We start from the raw sequence: 23709 nt of genomic DNA, 5'->3' as shown, positions 1-23709 counted from the left end.
TACTTGAATTGTTCTTAATGTTAACGGTAGTTGAAGTTTCTGATTTCTTTCCCTCCACAGTCTAGGAAGACGCTGCAAAATAACTTAATATTGCAACTTAAAGTTGTGTGATTGCAAATTCTCTGAAAAACCAAACTAAGAAAGAAAAACTCAAACTGCCTACATAAGTAAAAGGAAATAAAATAGTACCCCAAGAGAAAAAAGTATGTCAATGTAGTGAAAGCATCAACAACGTGAAATAAAAGGATAAAGGCAAAATTATCCTTCAGTTCAGTTGTTCAGTCTTGTCAGACTCTTTGTGACCCCATGAATTGCAGCACACCAGGCTTCCCTGTCCATCACCAACTCCCAGAGTTCACTCAAATTCACGTCCATCAAGTCGGTGATGCCATCCAGCCATCTGATCCTCTGTCGTCCCCTTCTCCTCCTGCCCCCAATCCCTCCCAGCATCAGAGTCTTTTCCAATGAGTCAGCTCTGCATGAGGTGGCAAAAGTACTGGAGTTTCAGCTTTAGCATCAGTCCTTCCAAAGAACACCTAGGACTGATCTCCTTTAGGATGGACTGGTTGGATCTTCTTGGAGTCCAAGGGACTCTCAAGAGTCTTTTCCAACACCACAGTTAAAAGCATCAATTCTTTGGCGCTCAGCTTTCTTTATAGTCCAACTCTCACATCCATACATGACCACTGGGAAAACCATAGCCTTGACTAGACAGACCTTTTTTGGCAAAGTAATGTCTCTGTTTTTGAATATGCTATCTAGGTTGGTCATAACTTTGCTTCCAAGGAGTAAGCGTCTTTTAATTTCATGGCTGCAGTCACCATCTGCAGTGATTTTGGAGCCCAGAAAAATAAAGTCTGACACTGTTTCCACTGTTTCCCCATCTATTTCCCATGAAATGATGGGACCAGATGCCATGATCTTCATTTTCTGAATGTTGAGCTTTAAGCCAACTTTTTCACTCTCCTCTTTCACTTTCATCAAGAGGCTTTTTAGTTCCTCTTTGCTTTCTGCCATAAGGCTGGTGTCATCTGCATATCTGAGGTTATTGATATTTCTTCCAGCAATCTTGATTGCAGCTTGTGCTTCTTCCAGCCCAGCGTTTCTCATTATGTACTCTGCATAGAAGTTAAATAAGCAGGGTGACAATATACAGCCTTGATATACTCCTTTTCCTGTTTGGAACCAGTCTGTTGTTCCATGTCCAGTTCTAATTGTTGCTTCCTGGCCTGCATATAGGTTTCTCAAGAGGCACGTCAGGTGGTCTGGTTTTCCCATCTCTTTCCTTAGGTAGTCAAAATCCTTAGATATATATGCCACGTAATTAACTTATAAGTAGTCTAAATTCTGATTTAAGAATTACTCCTAGGCAGAATGCCACAAACACTATTTTTGTTTATCCTATTTCTTTCTAGATGCTTACTTTAGAAAATAATTCACTTGTGTTCAGTGAGAGAATCTTCTATAGTGTTTAAAAACTATCTTTGGAATGTGTGCCCAGTTTTAATGTTGCCCTTGCAGTTACTTTATAAAATTCTGCTGTCTTAAAATGATACATGTGGGAATCAGTTGGTAAGTTACCTGTTTATATAGGAGGATGGAGGGATGATAGGAAAAAGTAGTTATCATCTTGGGAGTAAATGTTTCTTAGAGGGATGATCTTACATACTCAATTCCCAGTTAATTTAGCTTTTTTTTTTTTTCTTAAGTCCAAAAGCTTTAACTGTATGATTCAGTTTGCTTTAGTACTTCCCACTGGCAAAGCAGAGAAATAGGATGTCATGAACCTTTTGCAAATGCTTACTGTTTTTAAGTCAGTCCAATCGTTCTATAAAGAAAAATTTATTGCACAAACTGTGCTGCAGTGTTAAACAAATGGATTATTAGATAAGATGGAGTTCTGCCACTAACAAATCACAGTATTTTCATTTGTTTTAATTCTAGTACTAGTCTGTTATACAAACATTTCTCTTTACCTATCACAGCATAGTTGCAATTCTCTGTTCTCCTTACCTCTCATACTGTTGTAGTTATGGCTTCATATGGATCATTTTGTATGGCTTTGTGATAGTCTTATCATGTAATGCCTTCTAGTCCTATAGTATTGCAACTTTGTTTTAATCATAGCTTCTTTAAACTTTTCTTTTCTATTCAGTGGGGAAAAAAATAATAAATCCAAAAGACAATAAAACTTAATATTAAGTTCAATTTACTTTGTCACTTTAGGTTTATAACCTTAGGACCCAAAGTCATTGTAGGGAAGTGTGCCTGGAGAGATGTACGAATCCAACTGTCCTTTTTGCCTATGATTAAAAATAGCCTACTGTGTCTTTTGTCTTCTAAGACCCCCCTAAAAAAGATGTTTCCAACCAATCATGAAAAATCTTTTCATCATTTTTTAAAAGGTAATTTTTAGTGGTACCTTGTTACTAGTAAATTTGGGGAGTTCTGTAATGGGCTTCCCTGGGGGCTCAAACAGTAAAGAATCTGCCTGCACTGACCCAGGTTCAGTCCCTTGGTCAGGCAGATGCCCTGGAGAAGAAAATGACAACACACTCCAATATTCTTGCCTGGAGAATTCATGGACAGGGGAGCCTGGCAGGCTACAGTCTTTGGGGTCGCAAAGAGTTGGATATGACTGAGCGAATAACACCACTAACACGTAGTCGAATGAAAGGAAAGCACATAAAAATAAATAGCTTTATGATATAGTAACCATACCTTTTGTGACATTATGCCTAAGATAAGTTGGTTTCTTTTTTTTTTTTTTTAGAAAGTATTTTTAGTTGTTTTAGTACCCCCAGTGATAACAGGATTGTTTTGGCAGTGTTTTTATGCAATTTGGAAAGTTTTGGTGTTCTTCAGAGAGCCACTCTTGTAGTGAAAGAATTAAAGTACTCTTCATTCCATCATTAGGTGCCACAAAGCCATAGCATCTCATTTGAGCTATTTTTAAATGTTTTTGCATAAGTAGTATCTATAGTTCCCTATTCCTGATTTTTTAAAAAATTTGATATGTCAGTCATTTGCTTAGAAACTTTTTTAGAAAGTGTATTACAAAGTGATGGACAAAAACATCAATTAATGATGGTTTAATAAATAAGAGCATGCAAATTAGTGAATCTTTAAAAGGCTGTTCTCATATGGATGATTATTTTTGCAGAATTGAATACTTTAAGGCTTTAATTTTATACTTATTGCTAGATCATTATATCTAATTATTTTGACCATTTATTCAAATAATAAACCTCCAAGTCTGAATATATATAGTGAAGAATGAATTTAGAGAAAGGAAAATAATTATATGTCTCTGTCTTCTGCTATTTTATTCTGCCTGCCGTCAGAGCACAAAAATATACATTCACATCGTCTGTTTGTTGTATCGTATTCTTGGATCATACAGATTTAGTTACAATACACACACAGGTCAGCCAGTGTAAAAAGACTGAAAAGAATGAAAACTACAAATGAGGACAGATGAGCTATGCATTATGTAATGATAAAACAGGTGTTTGGGGAGATAAACAATGTTCAAAAGCAAAGGAGATTTAAATACTGCTGCATCTGTAATTGCTTTATTCTGGTTATTAGACAAAAAGAAAATAGCTTTCAAATGAAATCCAAACTTGCTGTGCTATAATTGAAATATATGAACGTTGGGTAGTTCTGACTTCATTTACTTTTGTTAGAAAAGCAAACTTTATGCATGGGAGGGAAACTTTTTAAAGAAACTGTTCCTAGTGACATTAAAAAACAATGTTAATTCTGTCATGATGCTTTTGACAGTATCATAGGGTTGTTTAGCATTAGTTGTGAATTATTGGCATGTGCTTCTCAGAATCATACATACAAAGCTGAGCAATCTAGGGGGTGAGGATGCTAACATACTATCTATTTTTGTTTATAGGACGGTGAACTTTGACATAATAAAATACTTGTATGATTTCTTGTGAAAACAAGCTTCAAAGCCATATGGACACTGTGACAATGACTAAGCCAAACTGTGTTCATCCAACTACTCAGCTGGCCTGGGAGAGGAGTTCTTTGGCTCCATTGGATTTGTCCAGACAGGTGCTGGCCCAGCATGGAATCTGATGAAAATACTCTGATTGGTCTGGGTGAATGTGAGCAGAAGACTATTTACCAGGGACCCTGGAGTATTTGGAAAGAACGTGTTAATTATAAACAGCAGGGTCTGAGCACAATCTGTTCTATTCTTAATGATGTTATCTTAACACTGAAATTGCCTGAAACCCATTTACTTAGGACTGCATTTTGCTCTGTGAACTATCCCCTGCGCTTTGAACGTGCCAGCAGCCCTTGTATATAAGCCCAGTCTTTTCACTTCCTCTCCACAGGAGCCTCTGCAGTTGCTTGCCAAAGCAGATTTTCCTAAGGCCACCACTTTAAAAGATCATAGTTGCAAAATATAATAAGTAGAAGTTTTTTGTTATTTTAAGATCCAAGTTTATATGTGTCTATCTTTCACCCTGATTTTCTCAAAAGGCAAGGTAGTTTGATCACATAGGGCAGCTTTCCACCTCTAAGCCTCCTTGATAACTGCAGTATACTTAGGTGAGATTTATCTAGTCACTCTGGCAATAAACTACTCAACATAGCTTTTTAATCTGCATAATGGTTTTCTTTCCTTTTTTTAATCACTGACCTTTAATAGTTACCCAATAAAAGTTTTCCTGTTACATTATTTATGAACCTGGGGTCTGATTTTCTTACCTACTTTTGAAGTTTTCTGTTAGCACTTAAATGCTTGAAAATTATTTTGAACAGATTTAAAGTGCTTAATTACAGAGCCTAGTTTAAATTTCAGTCGCATTTTATACTTTCCTTCTTTTTTTGGAAAAAAAAATTCTCACAATAGTCACCTCCAAATAGCAATAGGAAGCCTGTTAATGTAGTGACTGACACTTTCTGGATCAAAGAAAACAAGGAATTGTCTACTTGCATTTATTTATAGGTACTGAGGGGGGGAAGGAATGAAATTATTCTTTGTCTCCCTATATAAGATAAAAGATAGCAAGGAGCACCCTCGCCCTCTGTCTCTTGTCTCATGGAAGATGGTGAAATTTTGTGTTCTACAAGATATTTGGAGAAGCCAGGGCCAGGAAAAAACCATGTGCATTGCAAATTCATTGCAAATGCACTTAGAAATCTGTGTATCATTCAAGTAGAAGGCAGTTTGAGTAGCTGATTCAAGGAAGAGCAATGCCACTTGAGGGAATTTTCATCCCCTTTATAATTTGCCATCAAGTGGCAAGTCTACTGTGCAGCCTTCTTGGAAAGCCTGGGATCAGTGAGCATTTTGAGGGAAAAACTCTGGAATTTGAGGGGGAAAAAAGTTTGTCAAATAGGGGACTGGGGAAGACAAAAAGGAGGCAAGCGTTCCTGTATGTGACTCTCTATGCCTCCTCACTGCAGGCCACCTGTCCCCTGCCCAGTACCTTGCTCATCTTGCACTGCCCGACACTGCTACCAGCCCTGTGTGTGGCTTCCCTGCAGAACACCTTGTAACCAGATTTTCCCTGCCTCTGACTGGGCCATCAGAACTTCTATGTTTTGTAATTTACTTCCTAATGGCTTGCTAAATGACTCACTAATTTGATTAATTTATTTAAACAAAGACTAACAGAGCTTAATATGGATATTAGCATTTTAACAAGGGTCATCTGCAGATGAATTTTCTAATTGGAAGATATAAATCTCCAATTAAAGGGGAGAATCTAATGATGAGAATTATGCTGGCTAGTGGGCCAGATACTTAAGAGAGAACGTGCTTAAGTTATTCTCAGCATTTATTGTACCTAAATCTAAAAATGATTTAGGAAGTAGCAAAATGAAGTTACCAAGCTGTGGGATTTCAGATTGTTTATACAGTAGTTATCCCCCATTTAAAAAATGTCTTCTTTCCATTACTGTACTCAGATATATATGGTTAGGGGGAAACCTTACTCCCCTTATTACTTTCCAGTTTCAATCCCTAAATTTGTCTTCATTGCCGAAGCAGTTCTTTTTCAGTAATTCTGGAAGGGATCCTGATCCAGCAGGCCTCTTTTCATTAAGGCCTAAAAAGTCAAAAAGGTGTCAAGTGTCTAGGGCAGCAGTTAAGACTTGGGGCTCTGGAATCAGATACCAGCTATATCTCTAGGAGTTATATGACATTAGGCCGATTATTGAATCTCTCTGTGCCTCACCTACAGTGAGGTACACCTACAACTTCTCTCTTGGAGTTGTTTAGAGAATTAATAATTAAGTTGATATATCTAAGGTGGTAGATCTCAACTGGAGGGAGTTTTGTCTACCAGAGAATATTTAGCAATTTCTGGAGACATTTTTGACGTGACAGTTGGGTGTGTGGTGGGGCTGGGTAGAGACCTGGGATGCTCCTGGAAATAGAGAACAAGCACTGACATTTTGTCTTTTTTGATAATAGCCATGCTAACAGATGGAGAAGGCAATGGCACCCCACTCCAGTACTCTTGCCTGGAGAATCCCATGGATGGAGGAGCCTGGTGGGCTGCAGTCCATGGGGTCGCTAAGAGTCGGACACGACTGAGCGACTTCACTTTCACTTCTCACTTTCATGCATTGGAGAAGGAAATGGGAACCCACTCCAGTGTTCTTGCCTGGAGAATCCCAGGGACAGGGGAGCCTGGCGGGCTACCGTCTATGGGGTTGCACAGAGTCGGACACGACTGAAGACTTAGCAGCAGCAGCAGCAGCAGCAGCATGCTAACAGATGTGAGGTGATATCTGATTGTGGATTTGATTTGTATTTCCCTGATGATTAGTGATGTTGAGCACCTTTTCATGTACCGTTTGGCTGTTTGTATGTCCTCTTTGAAAAAATGTTCAGGTCCTTTGTTCATTTAAATTTGATTATTTGTTTTGTTTTGTTTTTGCTTTTGAGTTTTTAGAGTTCTTTCTATCTTCTAGATACAAGTCTTTTATCAGATATGTGATTTGCAGTTATTTGCTTCTAGTCTGTAACTTGCATTTTTATTTTCACAGTGTCTTTTGTAGAACAGAAGGTTTTAGTTTTGATGAAGTCTGATTTATCAATTTTTTTTGGTATGAAATATGGTTTCGGAATTGTAGTTAAAAAAATCTTTACTTAGCAAAGGTCACAAAGACCATCCTAAAGGCCCACATCAGAATTATCTGATCCAAATTTCAGTAATGCCAAGATTGAGAAACCCTGGTCTAGGTAAGGTAACTGGCACACCATAATTGCTCAATAAATGTTACCTATTGTCACTGTCCTGAAATATTTGTGGCCTAGAAAGGAGGTCAGTGATGGAATGCAATAGCATCCCAACTAAGTAGAGAAGTGGCGCTCTCACCTGATCATATCTAGGAAACTTCGTGTTAAAACTTTTTAATTATTCAAATGGACACAATACCTTGGATTTTTACTTTTGGAATTGAAGGATTCTAATTCACATGCAGGTTTCATTACTTATTTTTCAGGATCTTGTTGAATAGTCAAAAGCTGAACTGAGAATGATCAAATCAGAGAGCAGGTGACTGAGGAGTTACATTGTTTGCCCTCAAGGTGTGATGGCTGAACAATTAGTGGTGTACTTCCAAGGGATTTAGTTAACCAGCAAATGTTTAATGTAATTAAGGTGGTCTGGAGCAAGGAAAGCTCAGCGTAAGAAGTCTCCTTTGTTCCTCCAAGGTATGCTCTACTCTGCTTGTACTATGCAAAGAAAAATAATGGACCAAATCCAGGGATAATGCATCTTACCACATCAAGTACTCAAAAGAGAGTCTCTAAAATAATAGATAAATGTAACCACTGCTCCATGTACATGATCAGGACTGTAATAGCATCCTCCACTTTTACCTGAAGTCTCACACTACTGTGTACCATAGTTGCATCTTACGCCTGTTTCCATGAGCAGAGACTTGGATTGGAGGTAATTAACTGGAGGTTGATATTGTTCAACTTCATCCCCTACATTTTGAAAGCTTCATCTCCTACAGTGTGACTGTCTATCATATGTAAAATAGTTTAGATAATTTTGCATGTAATTTCAGTCTGATGACACAATTTGCTTTCAGAAATGCTTAGATTTCTTAGAGCTCAAATCCTTCCTATCAAGATATCAACATTTCACTCAAATTGGCTTTTAAATACCCTGAAAGCACAGTTAGTGTTCATTTTCTAGCAGTGACACATTCATGAAGCACAGTTTGAGAAGTAGAAATTTGGTAGAGCAGAGAAAATTATAATCAGTTCATTCATTTAACTGCATGTTGATGCACAATAATGATGGGAATTTTAGGAGGCATTCAACTGTTTGAGTAAATAGTGGTAGCTTTGGCATGAGGAAAGAGCCTGGATTTTAGAGGCAGTAAAGATTTGCATGGAGTTTTGGATAAACCATAATCCACTTCATTGGCCTTTGAGGAAGTTGAAAGCCTTATTTAATGGCAGTTTCCATAAAATTTTTCAATATTCATAAAAAAAATACTAAGTATCAGCTATGTGTAAGGCATTGTGTTGGGTGTAGAAGATACAGCAGTGGACAAAGACAAATTTCTGTCCTGAACAAGTGCTATCAGCATTTGCAGAGCTGGTGTTTGAAATGGGAAATCCTAAGGGAAGAACTAGGTCTATGGGATGAAGAGGATTATGAGTTCAGTTTTGAACATATGCCATTGAGGTGCTTGTCCAAGTGGAAATGTGAAGTAGGTAGCTGAATCTAGTTAGAGGTGTGAGTTGGCACCAATCATTAATTTTTGGGATCATCAAAATAGAGGTGAAAGGTGTTCTTGACATTGTGAGGGAGAAACCATCTTGAAATGAATTAAGAAGGTGTTCACAGCTCTTGGTGTTCAGCTCACCACAAAACTACAAAATGATTTTATTTTTTCAAATAACAGTTCTCCACTATTCATATAAACCCCATTCCCTTCAGTATAAGAAATGGCAATAGGAGACCTGGGCTAAGTCCCTGCAGCCTAAAAGGAAAAACCAAACCCACTTAGTATCTTAGTTCTATGGAGAACATTAGATCCAAACAAATGCTTTCATCACTTTGGGCCAATTTTCATAATAATAGAGGCATTACACTGGCTCAGGTGTGCCTGAGAATTTCTGAACCCACTTTAGGTTGACTTCCTCTGGGAAAGAACATTCAGCCATCCTAGTTCATGGGACTCATCCAGCTGGGGATAAAGAGAGCAATAGAGGAGCAGAGATGCACTAACCCCAGAAGCATCCATGAGAAAGGACACTAAAATAGAAACCCCTGCTGTTTTCTACATCGGTCTTTATTTAATTGAAAAAAATAGACTAAAGTCATCAAGAAGGTGGAAAGACATGGGAAAAAGCCACCTGGCTTGTGGAGGGATAAAACAGACAGCTGTTACAAATGCCTCTCAGTGTAAAAACATAGTAATTAAGCTGAAGTGACCTACAGAGAAAGGAAATAGAGCTAAATAGTCAAAAATCTTAATTGTGATATTGTAACTGAACATTATGTGGGAGAAATAAAATGTACCAATAAAAAGACTTATAAGATTACTAGACTAGGAGAGCTAACTCCCCAGTTTAGGTAAGATTAAATCTTTGGAACTGTTGAACAAAAGAGGGCACTGCCCACAGCTCCTGCTGCCTGGGCTGGTTGCCTGATTTTTTTAAGGATAAAAGTTCTGGGTTAAACTGAAACAAGAAAGAAGAGAACGGGAAAAGAGCCCTATGCCCATTTAAAGCAAAAACAATTTAGAATATGTTTTTTATAGTGCTGTTAAACATGATTTTAAAATCTGTTTTTAGTTATTATAAAAGGAGCAAGTTTACTCTGGAAATTTGGGGCAACTAGAAGAATTAAAAATCATCAGTTAACAATATCAGAGAGAGCCTCTGTAAGTACAAATTTTGGTATACTTTAGTTATTATATTGTTCTTGTAGTTTAAAGAAAAAGTATAATTGTATCTTTTATATTTTTCAATAGAAGGACAGATCAGGTGGAAACTAATGGTTCTCACAGCCTGTGAATATGACTGGTAGAGCTTAAGATTGGTATTTAATCAAAAATGTTTGGATTAAAAAAATTTTTTTAATCAACAATTAAAATCACTTTTATAGCAGGTAGTTAAAATGTGAAACTACATCAAACATAATGAAAAGCAATATATTTCAGAGATACGATATCAAAAACAAATTTTCAAATATTTGTGGCCAGTGTTTCCTTTAATAGAATTGCTTATTTAAAATGCTTGTCCTGATAATAAAATGGGGGAAAGAACAACAACAAAAGAAAAAACACCAAAGTGAGGGAAGAGAGAGAAAAGTTGAAGTACGGAAGGAGGAAGGAGGGCAGTAAAGTAGATGCTGACTTCTGGAAGTAAGAATCAAAAATGATTTGGAAAAAGGATGTTCCGTTATCTATTCCTAGATGACAAACCACCTCAGACTTAATAGCCTGAAAACAGCAATCTTTATTTTGATCATGAATCTGCAGTTTGAGCAGAGCGTGGCTCCATGCAGTGTCCTATGGTGCAGTTTGAAACTGGAGGCGAATCACATGAAAGCCAGCTTCCTCACTTTTGTCTGGAGGGTGACACTGGCTGATGGCTCCTACCTGGAACACCTAAATGTGGTCTCTCCATGTGTTCTCTGCTCTTCCTCATGGCATAGTGATTAGGTTTCGAAAGTCACCATCCCAAGAGAAACTAGCAGATGCTGCATGTCCTTTCCTAATCAAGCCTCAGAAGTCTCATAGCATCACTTTTGCAGGATTGTGATTAAGGCAGCCATTAAGTCCTGCTTGTACTTAAAGGGAAGGGAATTATACCCATCTCTTGATAGAAGGAGTGTCAAAGAATTTGCAAGCATGCTTTTAAATTGCCACAAAGAACATAATAAGCTAAAAATTAAAATATTATAGATTGCAGATGGAGAGTATATTTTATGTCCTTTCAAAATCTGAATTAGTGTAACACACTATTGGTTGTACCCATATCCCCATCAAATATCTCTTCCCCATTCTTCCAAAGCACGGGAGCTCTGGCTGCAAAGGGGCCTATATGACTGGAGTATAGAAAGCAGAGGCAGTTGTGCTAGGAGATGGGATTAGAGAGGCAATGGTTGCCAGGTCATACGTAGCTTGAAGGGCACTGAAGGACCTTTGTTCTTATTCTGTATGAGATGGGGGAGAGTTTTGAGCAGAGGAGTCACATGATTTGGCTTAGTTTTTTGTTTGTTTGTTTCTTTTTTCAAAAAGGTGGACCCTATATTGAGATTAGAGTTGAAGCAAGAAAAGCAAAAGGATATTAAAATAATGTAAGTGAGAGATAATGGTGGCTCAGATAAGGGTGTTAGCAGTGGAAGTGGTGAGAAGTTGTCAAATTTAGAATATAATTTAAAAGAAATATCTAGAGGACTTGCTGATTAATTGGTGGGTGCCCGTGTTGAAAGAAAGAGGGATGATCCCGGGGGTTTTGACCTGACCATCTGGAAGCGTGGAGGAGAGATAAGATCAGGAGTTCAGGTGTAGACATAGTAAGTAAAGATTTCTGTTAGGTGTCACGTTAGCGATGTCAAGGAGGCAGTTGGACAAGTCTGGGGCTTGGGGTAGAAGCCCAGGCTGGAGACATAAATTCTGGGGTTTTCAATATCTAAAGGGGAATGTATAAGGGAAATGTGTATGTGAAAGAATTATGATCATATATCCTGGGTCAAAAAACTACTTACTCAGAGTTCCAGCCCAGGAGCATTCAGAACCCCCCGCCCCATCCCTACCCCCCAGAAGATAAACCCCATCCCTGGGGAGTTGCTTCTAAACTGTAAGGAATCTTCGATCACATCTTTCCATGGGAAGATGGGATTCATGATATGACTGGAATTTTATTCTTTAAATACTGAAATAGCAAATACCAAGTTATTAACATTAATACTAAAATTTCAAATGATCTTTGCAGCATTAAAAAGAAAAATTACAGGAAAGGAGTAAGTGGGTCATAGATTTAGGTAAAGCAATTTACACGATGCCCAGTCCAGACAAAATGACCTCTAAATATTGAGTTCACTGGTTGAATATGCTAATTAATTCCCAAAGCCCATTCTTTTAGAGCTGTTCTTACTATTAGGAATTTGTGTTCTTTCCATTTCAGAAGTAAAAAGTAATGAAAAGGCAATATGCTGCATTTCTTTAGTAAAATAAAAATTCCTTATGTCATTATGCTGAGTCATGTCCAACTCTGCAACCCTCTGGACTATAGCCCGTCAGGCTTCTCTGTCCATGGAATCTTCCAGGCAAGAATATTGGGATGGGTTGCCATTTCTTTCTCCAGGGGAATCTTCCTGATCCAGGGATCAAACCTGCAGCTCCTACATTGGCAGGCGGATTCCTTACCAGCTGCACCACCTGGGAAGCCCTAAGTGTACAATATTGGTCACTTTTTTTCTTTGAAAATATCCGTCTACCTTTTGTTGTTTTTTACCCTAATCATGGTAAATGCACCACTGAATCAGGCTCAGTGGAGAACATGTTTGGAGTTGTGGCTACAGATGCTGGGTTGGTTTGCAGTGATTCTCCTTTAATTTCTATCATGAATGGTTCATTAGTGAAAGTTGAAGGAGACAGAACAGAGTAAAACTGACAGGCCTATCTAATGATTAAGACTCTTAACTGTGGCTGTATCATTACATTACAATAAATAAGCGCTACCTGATTAAGGAAGAAGAGGGCAAAAGCTCACGGGATTACTTGGAAACATATTGCCATTTGATATAGAAATTTATTTTTATTTTTCTCTTTCTCTTTCACTCTCTTTTCACTTACTTTTCACTGGTAAAACTAAATGATTGTAATGGTGATAATTACCAGGTGAACATTTATGTGCTTGGCATCATGATAGACAATTCATATACATTATCTTTAATACATATATAGTGTGTAGGAAAAAAATGTATTCAGTCCACAACTGACACTAGAATGCCCTCTGTCTCCAGTCCTATTACTACCAAGGTGATAGTTGACTGCGCATGCTGGGGGAAGGTGTGACTGTGTTCACACCAGATCCAGCTTCTCCCCCAAAGTAACTGGGCACGTGCAGACTGTATGGCTTTGTTCCCACACAAGGACACTCCTTCAAGACTACAATAGGTAACTGTTTCACCTAATTCCATAGAGACAGAGAAAGTTAAGCAAAATGAGAATACAGAGGACTTTGTTTCTGGTGACAGAGCAAGAGAAAGCCCCTGAAAAAAAGAAACAGAAGTATACAACTTACCATATATCAAAGCATTAGTAATAAGAATGCCAAAGTGATTAAGAAAAGAAGAATGCAGTGAAAATTTTAACAAGGCACTATACATTTTTAAAAGTAACAGAGCTGAAGAATATAATAACTAAGATGAAAAACACATTAGAAGGAATTAACTATGCATTAGGTGATACAGAGAATGCATAAGTGATCCTGGAAAATACAATAATGGAAATCACTCAGAACAGCCAAAATGAAAACAGTATGGAAAATGAGAATGGCTGAAGGGATCTCTGGGACAACATCAAACACAGTAATATTTACATTATTGGGGTCCAAGAAGGGAAAGAAAGTGGTTGAATATATAGTTATTGAAATTATGGCTGAAAGCTTCCAACGCCTAAACAAGGAAACATATCTAGGTACAGGAAACACAGGAGTCCCAAACGAAATGAACCCATGCTCAAAAGACGACATCACAATTAAAATGACAAAAATTTAAAATAGAGAATTCTAAAGGCCGCAAGAGAAAAAGTGTTGTGTACAAGAATCCCCAAAAGGCTATCAGCTGATTTCTCTGATAGCTGGCAGGTCAGAAGGGAGTGACATGATATATCCAAAGTCCTGAAAGGAAAAAATCTGCAACCTAAAATATTCTATCCAGCAAGATTAGCATCTGGAATCAAAGGAGAGGTAAGAAACTTCTCAGACAAGCAAAAACTGAAACAGTTCATCAATAGGAAACCTACCCTAAAAGAAATGTTAAAGGGTCTCCTCTAAGTGGAAAAGAAGAATCTACAGGAAAGGGAAAATCCCACTTAGAAAGGCAAGTATATGGTAAGGACTGAGGGTCAACCACGTATATGGGCCAGTACAAAGCTTAAAAGACAATTATTAAACCAACATAATTATAATAAACAAGGGATAAAAATAAAGATGTAAACTATGACATCAAACCACAAAGTGTTGGGGAAGGGAATAAAAAATGTAGATATTCTTTTAGAATGTGTTTGAATTTAAATAATTAGTAGTCTAAAACAGTAAGTACAGATTAATATATATGAATCCCCTGGTAATCACAAATCAAAAACTAAAAAGAAGGAAACACAAGCATACAGAAAATCATCACACCACAAGGGGAAGAACTAAAAGAAGAACAGAGAAGAACTACAAAAATAACCAGAAAACAAGTAGTGAAATGGCAATAAGTACATACATATCAATAATTACTTTAACTGTCAATGAACTAAACGTTCCAGTCAAAAGACATAGGATGACTGATTGGATAAAGAAGTAATAAGACCCATCTATATGTCACCCCAAGAGACTTGCGTCAGAGCTAAAGATACACATGACTGAATGGGAATGGAATGGGGATATTTCATTCAAACTGAAATGACAAGAAGGGGTAGCAATACCCATATCAGACAAAGTATACTTTAAAACAAAGGTTATAAAGAGAAAGAATGGCATTATATAATGATAAAGGGATTGATGCAAAAGAGGGATATTATACTTAACAATATGCACCTAATACAGGATAACCTAAATATATTGAGCAAATACTAACAGTTTGGATGACTCACAAGCTGGGATCAAGATTGCCAGGAGAAATAACAACTTCAGGTATTCAGATGATAACCACTTCAATGGCAGAAGGTGAAGATGAATTAAGAGTCTCTTGATGAAGGTGAAAAAGGAGAGTTAAAAAGCTGGCTTAAAACCCAACATTTAAAAAATGAAGATCATGGTATCCAGACATATCACTTCATGGCAAATAGATGGGGAAAACGTGGAAACAGTGTCAGATTTCATATTCTTGGGCTCCAAAATTAATGTAGATGGTGACTGCAGCCACAAAATTAAAAGATGCTTGCTCTTTGAAAGAAAAACTGACAAACCCAGACAGTGTATTAAAAAGTGGAAACATCGCTTTGCCAACAAAGGTCCGTATAGTCAAAGCTATGGTTTTTCCAGTAATCACATATGGATGTGAGAGTTAGACCATAAAGAAGGCTGAATCCCAAAGAATTGATGCTTTTGGACTGTGGTTTGAGAAGACTCCTGAGAGTCCCTTGGACAGCAAGGAGATCAAACCAGTCAATCCTGGAGGAAATCAACCCTAAGTATTTGGAAAGACTGGTGCTGAAGCTGAAGCTCCAATACTTTGGCCACTGGATGCAAAGAACTGACTCACTGGAAAAGACCCTGATGCTGGGAAAGATTGAGAGCAAAAGGAGAAGCAGGTGACAGAGATTGAGATGGTTGGATGGCATCATTGACTCAATAGACGTGAATTTGAATGAACTCAGGGAGATAGTGAAGGACAGGGAAGGCTGGTATGCTGCAGTCCATGGGGTTGTAAAGAGTCAGACATAACTTAGCTACTGAACAACAACAGACAAAGTGAGATATTGACAATAACACAGTAATAGTAGGGGACTTTAACACCCACTAACATCAGTGGACAGATCATACATACACAGAATAAGGCAACAGTCTTAAATGACACAATAGACCAGTTAAACTTAACAGATATCTACAGGACATTCTAATCAAAAACAGCAAAATATACTTTTTCTTCCCCAAATGCACATGGAATGTTCTCCAGGATAAATCACAGAATAAGCCACAAAACAAGTCTCAACAAATTCAGGAGGATAAAAATTATACCAAGCATTTTTTCTGGCCACAGCAGTATGAAGCTAGAAATTGATTACAGAAAGAAAAAAGGGAAATAACAAACATGTAGAAAGTAAACAACATACTATGAAAAAACAAATGGGTCAATAAAGATAACAAAGAGGAAGTCAGACTATACCTTGAGACAAATGAAATGGAAGCAAAATTCTCCAAAACCCACTGCATGTAGCAAAAGCAGTCCTAAGAGAAGTTTATAGGATGGAGAACTTCCTCAAGAAACAAACAAATCTGAAATAATCTAACCTACCATCTAAAGAAAGTGGAATTAGAAAAAGGATGGATAAAGCCCAAAGTCACCAGAAGGAAGGAAGTAATGAAGATCAGAAAGGAAATAAATGCAATAAAGACAAAAGAAAACAATAGAAAAAATCAATGAAACCAAAGTTTAGCTTTTTGAAAAGATGAGTAAAATTGATAAACCTTTAGCCTGGCTCACCAATAAGAAAAGAGAGAGGACCCAAGTAAAGTGGAGCAATAACAACTGATCCCACAGATATTTTAAAAAGTCATGAAAGAATACTACAAATAGTTATATGCCAACAAGCTGTACAAACTGAAAGAGATGGACAAATTTCTAGAAACATACACCTGCCAGGACTGAGTCAAAAGCAGACTATTTGAACAGACCAAATTTGTAATTTAAACCAGTAAGCAAGCCCCCAGCAAATAAAAGCCCCAAATCAGCCACCTTCACAGGACCATTGTACCAAGCAGAACAAAGAGCTAATACTTATCTTCCTCAAACTATGCTAAACAAACTGAAAACGATTAAACACTCCTAAAATCATTCTCTGAAGTCACCATTACCTTGATACCAAAACCAGACTAAGACACTACAATTCCAGTCCTAAGTTATATGCTCAAAACTTCTGACTGTGTTTGCCCACCAAAAGATGCATTTAAGAATGTTCTTTGTGGCTTCATTCATCATTGTCAAAACTGAAAGCAATGAAATATTCATCAGTAGGAGAAAGAATTTTTAAATTGTTTATGTGTTCTTATAATGAATCCACAACAGCATGGTTAAATATCATAGACATTATGTTGAGTGAGATATGCCAGAAATAGGAACAAATTCATGGTCATCTGAATAATGATTACCTCCAAATGTGGTGGTTATAATGTTATAAACTGAAAAAGAATATTATAGAACTTTCTGGAGTGCTAGAAATAGTCTTTATCTTCATCTAGGTGGCGGTTACACTGGTGTATAGAAAAATTCAATTGATCTGTAGTCTACAGAGTTATGCAGTTTATTCATTTCACTATTATGTTCTTATTTTTACTTCAAAAACAAAACAAAACCCTCAAACCTAGCAGTGATTCTCTGTTCTAGACCATAGGGGATCTACTCCATGAGTCAATGAGTATTACTGACTCATTGGTAAACAAGATAACAGAATCGAATTGAAAATAATAATTAATATAAAAGGTAAAAATTAAAAAAGGGAAAATGAAACCCTAGGTTTAAATTTCCCACTTTTAAGAAAGAAAGTGTTAGTTGCTCATGTCTGACTCTTTGCAACCCCATGGACTGGATGGAGCCCACCAGGCTTCTCTGTCCATGGAATTCTCCAGGCAAGAATACTGGAATGGGTAGACATTTCCTTCTCCAGGTGATCTTCCCAACAAGGATTGAACCTGGGTCCCTGCATTGCAGACAGATTCTTTACCATTTGAGCCACCAGGGAAGCTCCTACTTTTAAAAGCCCTGTTATATTTTCAGTAAATCTGTAGGGAAGTGCATGAGGAAACCAATGTTTTGGAGAAATTAAGAGGTATTTCCAACGGTCAGGTAAGCAAGGTACAGAGCCAGGTTTTAAACCCAAGCCATACTGTACCATTATACCATGGCTGCATTTTTAGTGAGGCTACATTGGTTGGTGTATCTTCAATACTGTGTTCTCTAGCAACTGTAAACATCACAGGTTGAATTCTTGAGATAAACCTTGAAATCCTAATTAACGGAACGGTAGACAACATAACAATCAACTTCAGGGTCTCTTATCATTTGCCAAATGTAGAGTCAGCATATTTGCATTACATTGTATTCTAAGGGGCCCCAAAATATTTGCAGTGAAGAGTTTGTCTGTTTCTCATTTGAAGCTTTGCTCTTGATTATCTCAGAAGGGGAGTACAATCCAGAAAGTTCATGTATGGGGAAGGGGCGGGTGTGCTGACAGGTTTAATCCAGGCATGTCCTCTCCCCCATTGAAAATACTCTTGTGTCATGATGAGAGGCTGCTGCTGAAGCTTGTGAGCCCACAGTCAATCTCAGTTGGGTTTTCAGTCTTCTAGTAAGTCGTGAGCAGCTAGTAGGGACCCTGTGGGGTTCAGTCATCATGGGGATCTATTTTAAATGCTGTCAGTGAAAGAAAATGCATTGATCATAATATACTACTTTAAAAATCTATGACTTGTAATGCTAAGACAATGTAATGAATTTATTAGGAACACAGCAAGGGTTTGAACATTATTTCCTGAGCATCCTAGCCTTCTGCCTGTACATTCACAAACAATGAATAAGAATTGTTAGCTGTCTATATTTTTTTAAGAAATCATCTGAAAGCCTTTCCCAGACTAGTTGTTATAAACTAATACATCTAAAAGTATATTAATTAAAACAATAATCCCGTAAAAGGGTGATTCAGTAGCATATTGAAGGTGAGGAGTGCTTAGTAGAGGCTGGGGCTTAGTTAGGTTAGGAGGCTTAGGTTAGCTCATGTGTGAACTAAATTTGTAAACATTCTCTATGGGATTCATTTTGTATTCATGACATTTAATAATTATTCTGGTTACAAATCAGTAGCAGCAGCAGTAAAATTAAAATATAAATGGACAGGAGAGATGTTACAGGTGGAAAATAACTGCTAAATAACAGCCAACATGCACATTAAAAAAAATAAAAACAAAGATGGGAACATCCATCACAAGAGTGTTTCTTCACCTGACAGAGTGACTTACTTAAAGGATCATCCAGCCATATCCTTATGAATTCAGAGATGTCGCTTATAGACAGCATCTTTATAACCAAGTCTACTGAGTATGTATTTCTTGTATGCACAAAGCAAACTGCAATGCTGAAATATATGCTACGAAGTAGGGAACTCATAATTTGACTTTACCATCACATAGTGGAACAGCAGCTGTCCAGGTAGGTTTTGCTTGGGGCAGGGGCATGTGAAATCATGTAATTATTCCTGCTGATTCTGTTCCTTCAGAATTTTCCTCTACCTGTTTCCACATTAGGAGAAGAGGTGACTTATCTCTGGCTCATTGTTTGATGAAGGCATTTTTAAATGAGGATGCTTACTTACAGTTGTTTATGTCCATAGACAGATGGTTTTCTGGCCTTGTCACCTAACAAGACTGGGCATATCACCCTGATTTTTCAAACAAGTCCTCAGTTGAAATTGGTTGTTTTAATTATATATCTCATTTAGGCTTCTGTGGACATTCTATTCTACATTCCTCCTTTGGTACCTTCCTTAGTCTTAAAAGCAACCGCATACCTTCTTCAAATTCCTCTCTGAATCTGATACCTCTTCTGTCATCGCTTTTCCTTCTCTGCCTCTCCTGCCTCCCCTCTTCCCTGTAAACCCTTCTGATTACAGTGGGCCCACCCAGATAATTGAGGGTAATCTACGCATCTCCAGATCCTAAAATCAGTCATATCTGCAAAATCCTTTTTGCCATGTAAGACAGCATATTATCAAGTTAGTGAATAGGATGTGAACACCTTTGGGGGGCTATTTGCCATGTAAGGCAGCCTATTCACAGGTGTTAGTGAATAGGATGTGGACACCTTTGAGGGGCACCTAAGGACTCATTTGCTAAGGAGGAAAGTAGCTAAGTTTCCATTCACAGCTTTTCATCAAACTTTGGCCAGGCACTCTGCAGAGCAGGGTGGGGTAGGATAAACACACACCACTGTTATTTCAGGACCAAGGGAGGGGCCAGGCATTCAGGAGAGGGGAGGGGCCCATCCATTTGGGCAGTTGGAGGAGACTTTTTTCACCTGGTTGTAGTATATGCTATGACATATACTACATGACATATACTCCTAGAATGTAGGTTGTAGTATATGCTATGACATATACTCCTAGAATGGAGTTGGAAGGTGCTCCATCCAACTGGATGAAATAAAGACAGTCCATTGTGTGGTGACAGCATACAGGGAAGGCGGTGGCATGTAGCCTGGACTTTGCAGACTTGGTAAGATTCTAAGGGCAGGAACCAGGTGAGCAAAGCTTGGAAACAAGGAATACTTTCCAGAAGAGTGAGGAAGGGTTCCAGTCGTCAAGGAAGCTCACCTAACTGGGGTCACACCACCCAGCTGCCAGCAACTGAAGGGAGATAACTTTGCTCTCTGGTTTGAGCATACTGGATAATTTCTCAAAGGCTGCCAATCCCCCTCCTCAGGTTAAGCTGTTCTCTTGCATCATTCTGCTCCTCTCTTGGCCTCTTTAACTCTGCCTTCATTTCCCCTGTTCTCCCATTCTCAGTCCTCACTTTGCTATAGCTTTGTCTTCTAAACCTCAGGTAGTCCCCCAGGTAATTTTGCTTACCGGTGAGATCCACCCCTGTATCCAGACATCCTTCATTCTGGGGAAGGGCTCAGCTCACTGCTGGTCCATGTTTCATAAGAGGCATTAGGCCCCATTGTTTATTACTTAATTAGCCCTTACAAAAGTGACAGCGCAGTACTCCAAGTCCAGCTTTTCCAAGGAATTAGTTTTTCAAATGTGGTTATATTTGTAGAATAAAAAAGAGATGATCATGAAAGTAAGGTGAGGTAGAATGATTACAAAAGAAAAAAATACTGCTTGTTAGAATCTATATCGTCTATAACTGTCCAGTCCAATATGGCAACCACTAACCACACGTGCCTATTTAAGTAAATTAAAATGAAAAGTTCAGTTCCTCAGTTGTACCAGCCATGTTTCAAACTCTCAAGAGCTACCTGTGGCTAGCGACCTGGTTATTGGACAGGGCAGATAGAGAGCATTGTCATTATATAACCTGTGGGACACCACTGGTTTGTATCCATGCTCAAAACCCCCAACATCTTCACATAAAATCCAAAACCTCTGTCACAGCCTATCGCAATGTTTTCCAAGGAGATGATACTGTCTACTGGGGGGCATTTGGGAAGTATGTGGAAGTGCTACTGGTATTTAATGAGTAGGGACCAGGAATGCCAGACATCTGTGCAATGCTCAGAGTAGATTCCCACAATGCAAAAATGTCCTGCATCCAGCAAAACCTTTGAAAAGTCCTGGAATCTGTCATTGATAATTATGAATCAAACCTAGCTCCTAACTCCATTTTATATATAAACACAAACTAATGTTTATAGTCTTTTGCCACACACCTAATTATATAGAATGCAACTGTTGCATACTTCAGGAAATGTTTGTACTTTGTTTTGCTCAGAACTCTTCCAAGAGTACTTGCCATTTCAGAAACTCTCTGAAAACGTGGTGCTTTTGAGTTGTCCACACATAGGTATCAACCCATTGTCACATTCACAGTGATTTGATGTACAGGTGCAAGAATCCTACTAATTCATATAGCCTGGGAAATAATTATTTTATTGAAGGCCTTCTACTGCTTCCTGGAATTGGGGTATTATATTAATTTTTTAAAATCATGAGTGAATGTTGTATTATCTACAGATTTTTACTTCAAGAGAGTAAAAGGGCCATTTGAAAACATTTGTTATAGCAAAGATGCCTTTGTTTTATAGATTCAAGTACCTCCATGGGGGAACTTCCCTGGTGGTCCAGAGATTAAGACTTCACCTTCCAATGCAGGAGGTGTGGGTTCGATCCTTGGTAGGAAATTTGGATCTCACATGGTTCATGGCCAAAAGAACAAAACATAAAACAGGCAATATTGTAATAAACTCAATAAAGATTTTAAAAATGGTCCGCATAAAAAATAATCTTAAAAAAAAAAAAAAAGAACTCTCCTGGGGCTCTTTAAGCCACTTTGGACTTGCTCCCTCTGCTCCCCCCACACCAGCCTCTTGCTCTTTCCCAAGCTCTCCGCAAACAGACTCCTGCTTCAGCCCTTTGCACTCTATGCTCCCGTGACCTGAAACACTCTTTTCCCAGTGCTCTCCATCCCTCCCTTACTTAAGTTTCAGCTCAGGCATCAGAGAGAACTTCCTGACCCTTATCTGCAATGACACCCCCACTTCGTTCATCATCCACCTGTCCTGTATCTGATGGTTTACTCTATTTGCTTCCAGCTCACTCATGGCAGCAGGGACTTGGTAGTGTTCACCACTATACCCAGCATTGTGATGGGGCTCAATATCCCCCTTGAAGAGAGGAAAGACATTTGAATTCCTCAAGCAAAGTATTCAGGGTATTGAGAACTAATATAGATTAAATGGATATTGGGATTTTTTTTTTTATATAATTGAAGTATAGTTGATTTGCAATATTGTATTAGTTTCGGGATTTTTTTTTTAAGGTGGGAAACCATTTTCTAGAAATCTTAAATGTGTAAAAAATTACAAGTTGTATTATTATTAACTTTCTTCTTTGTTAAGACTAAACAATCCAATTTTTCAATTTGCTTGTTCTCCTTGGAATTCATCTCCAGGGATGCCACAAAAAAGCTTGAAGTTATGATACGCTGTATCCCAGGAACAGTTTGACAGTTTCCTTACTGCTTATAACCTGCAGTTCCCTACAGAGGCCTCCTCTCCACTGTAGTCTCTGCCAAGTGGTTGTCACAGCATTAATTAAACTGGAAGAATAAAGGCATTGCATGTCATTTTCTATATTGAATGCCTTCATGTTATGGACGAATCTCCATGGAGAAATCTGGTACATAAACTAAAAACAAATGCCTGGTAAGTTTACAAAAGCTCAGTAAGGGTATTGTTAAGGGGAGAAACTGCTGCACACTGAAATGTGAACTCCGTTCCCTGTATCATGTTTTTTAAATGTCTTGAGAAATATGAGTTTACTGTCTTTTTTATTTTCCAAATTGTATTTCAACTTCATCCCCCAAAACATTTTCAGCAATTTTTAAATGGTCACATCTTTTTAATAGATACAATTCTTAGTGTTACTGTATCCAGACAATAGGCTATCAACTACTATAAAATAAGAGCTATATTGCTTCACTGCATTCATACATATGGATCAAATTTTTAATTTATTTTTAGATGTTCTCAGGTACCATATATACAAACTGTATTAAGCATATTGCATTTTAAGATATGTGGTTTTAATAACAACAGTGAGCATAATGAGCTATAAAATCAACTGAAAAACAGTGGCCTTGCTGTTTTTCAGAAGAATAAATGACTTTGGAAAGATAAGGCTTTATCCCCATGTTCCAAAGTTCAGCTCACTGGGCTTCTGTTAAACTAGGGTGTGCTAGAGTTCTACAGGAGGCCTTCCCTGGAGAGAGAGATTGTGGACAGAGTTAGCAAAACACCTCGGCCAGCCTTGTCGACCTGAGAGCACAAGGGGAGGGGCATGCCGAGAGCCTTGGGAGAGCAGAGTGAACTCTGAAGCAAAGTCTAGTCCTATGCTTCTCAAAGCCTGTTTTCTCTGGCTGTCCTTACTTGCCCACCATGGTGTGAGAATAGAGATTAAAAGTAAGTGCTCAGGATTTGGGGCTTCCCAGGTGGCGCTAGTGGTAAAGAACCTGCCTGCCAATGAAGGAGACATAAGAGACTCAGGTTCCATCCCTGAGTTGGAAAAATCTCCTGGAGGAGGGCAAGGCAATATTCTTCAGTATTC

General features: G+C 38.1%; 1 protein-coding gene across 2 annotated transcripts in view; it reads left to right on the top strand.

Moving 5' to 3' along the window:
* The window catches only part of ORC5 (origin recognition complex subunit 5), a 93417-nt gene extending 88712 nt beyond the window's left edge, over positions 1–4705 (top strand). For both annotated transcript variants that reach the window (XM_070787717.1, XM_070787716.1), the window contains one exon: positions 3908–4705. In XM_070787717.1, the coding sequence (XP_070643818.1) occupies positions 3908–3922 (15 nt within the window). In that variant the 3' untranslated portion in view covers positions 3923–4705. The remainder of the gene's footprint in view (positions 1–3907) is intronic.
* Positions 4706–23709: the final 19004 nt, after the last annotated feature.

Source organism: Bos indicus, chromosome 4, assembly GCF_029378745.1.
Source record: "Bos indicus isolate NIAB-ARS_2022 breed Sahiwal x Tharparkar chromosome 4, NIAB-ARS_B.indTharparkar_mat_pri_1.0, whole genome shotgun sequence".
NCBI lineage: Eukaryota > Metazoa > Chordata > Mammalia > Artiodactyla > Bovidae > Bos > Bos indicus.
This window is presented reverse-complemented; position numbering and strand designations above follow the sequence as displayed.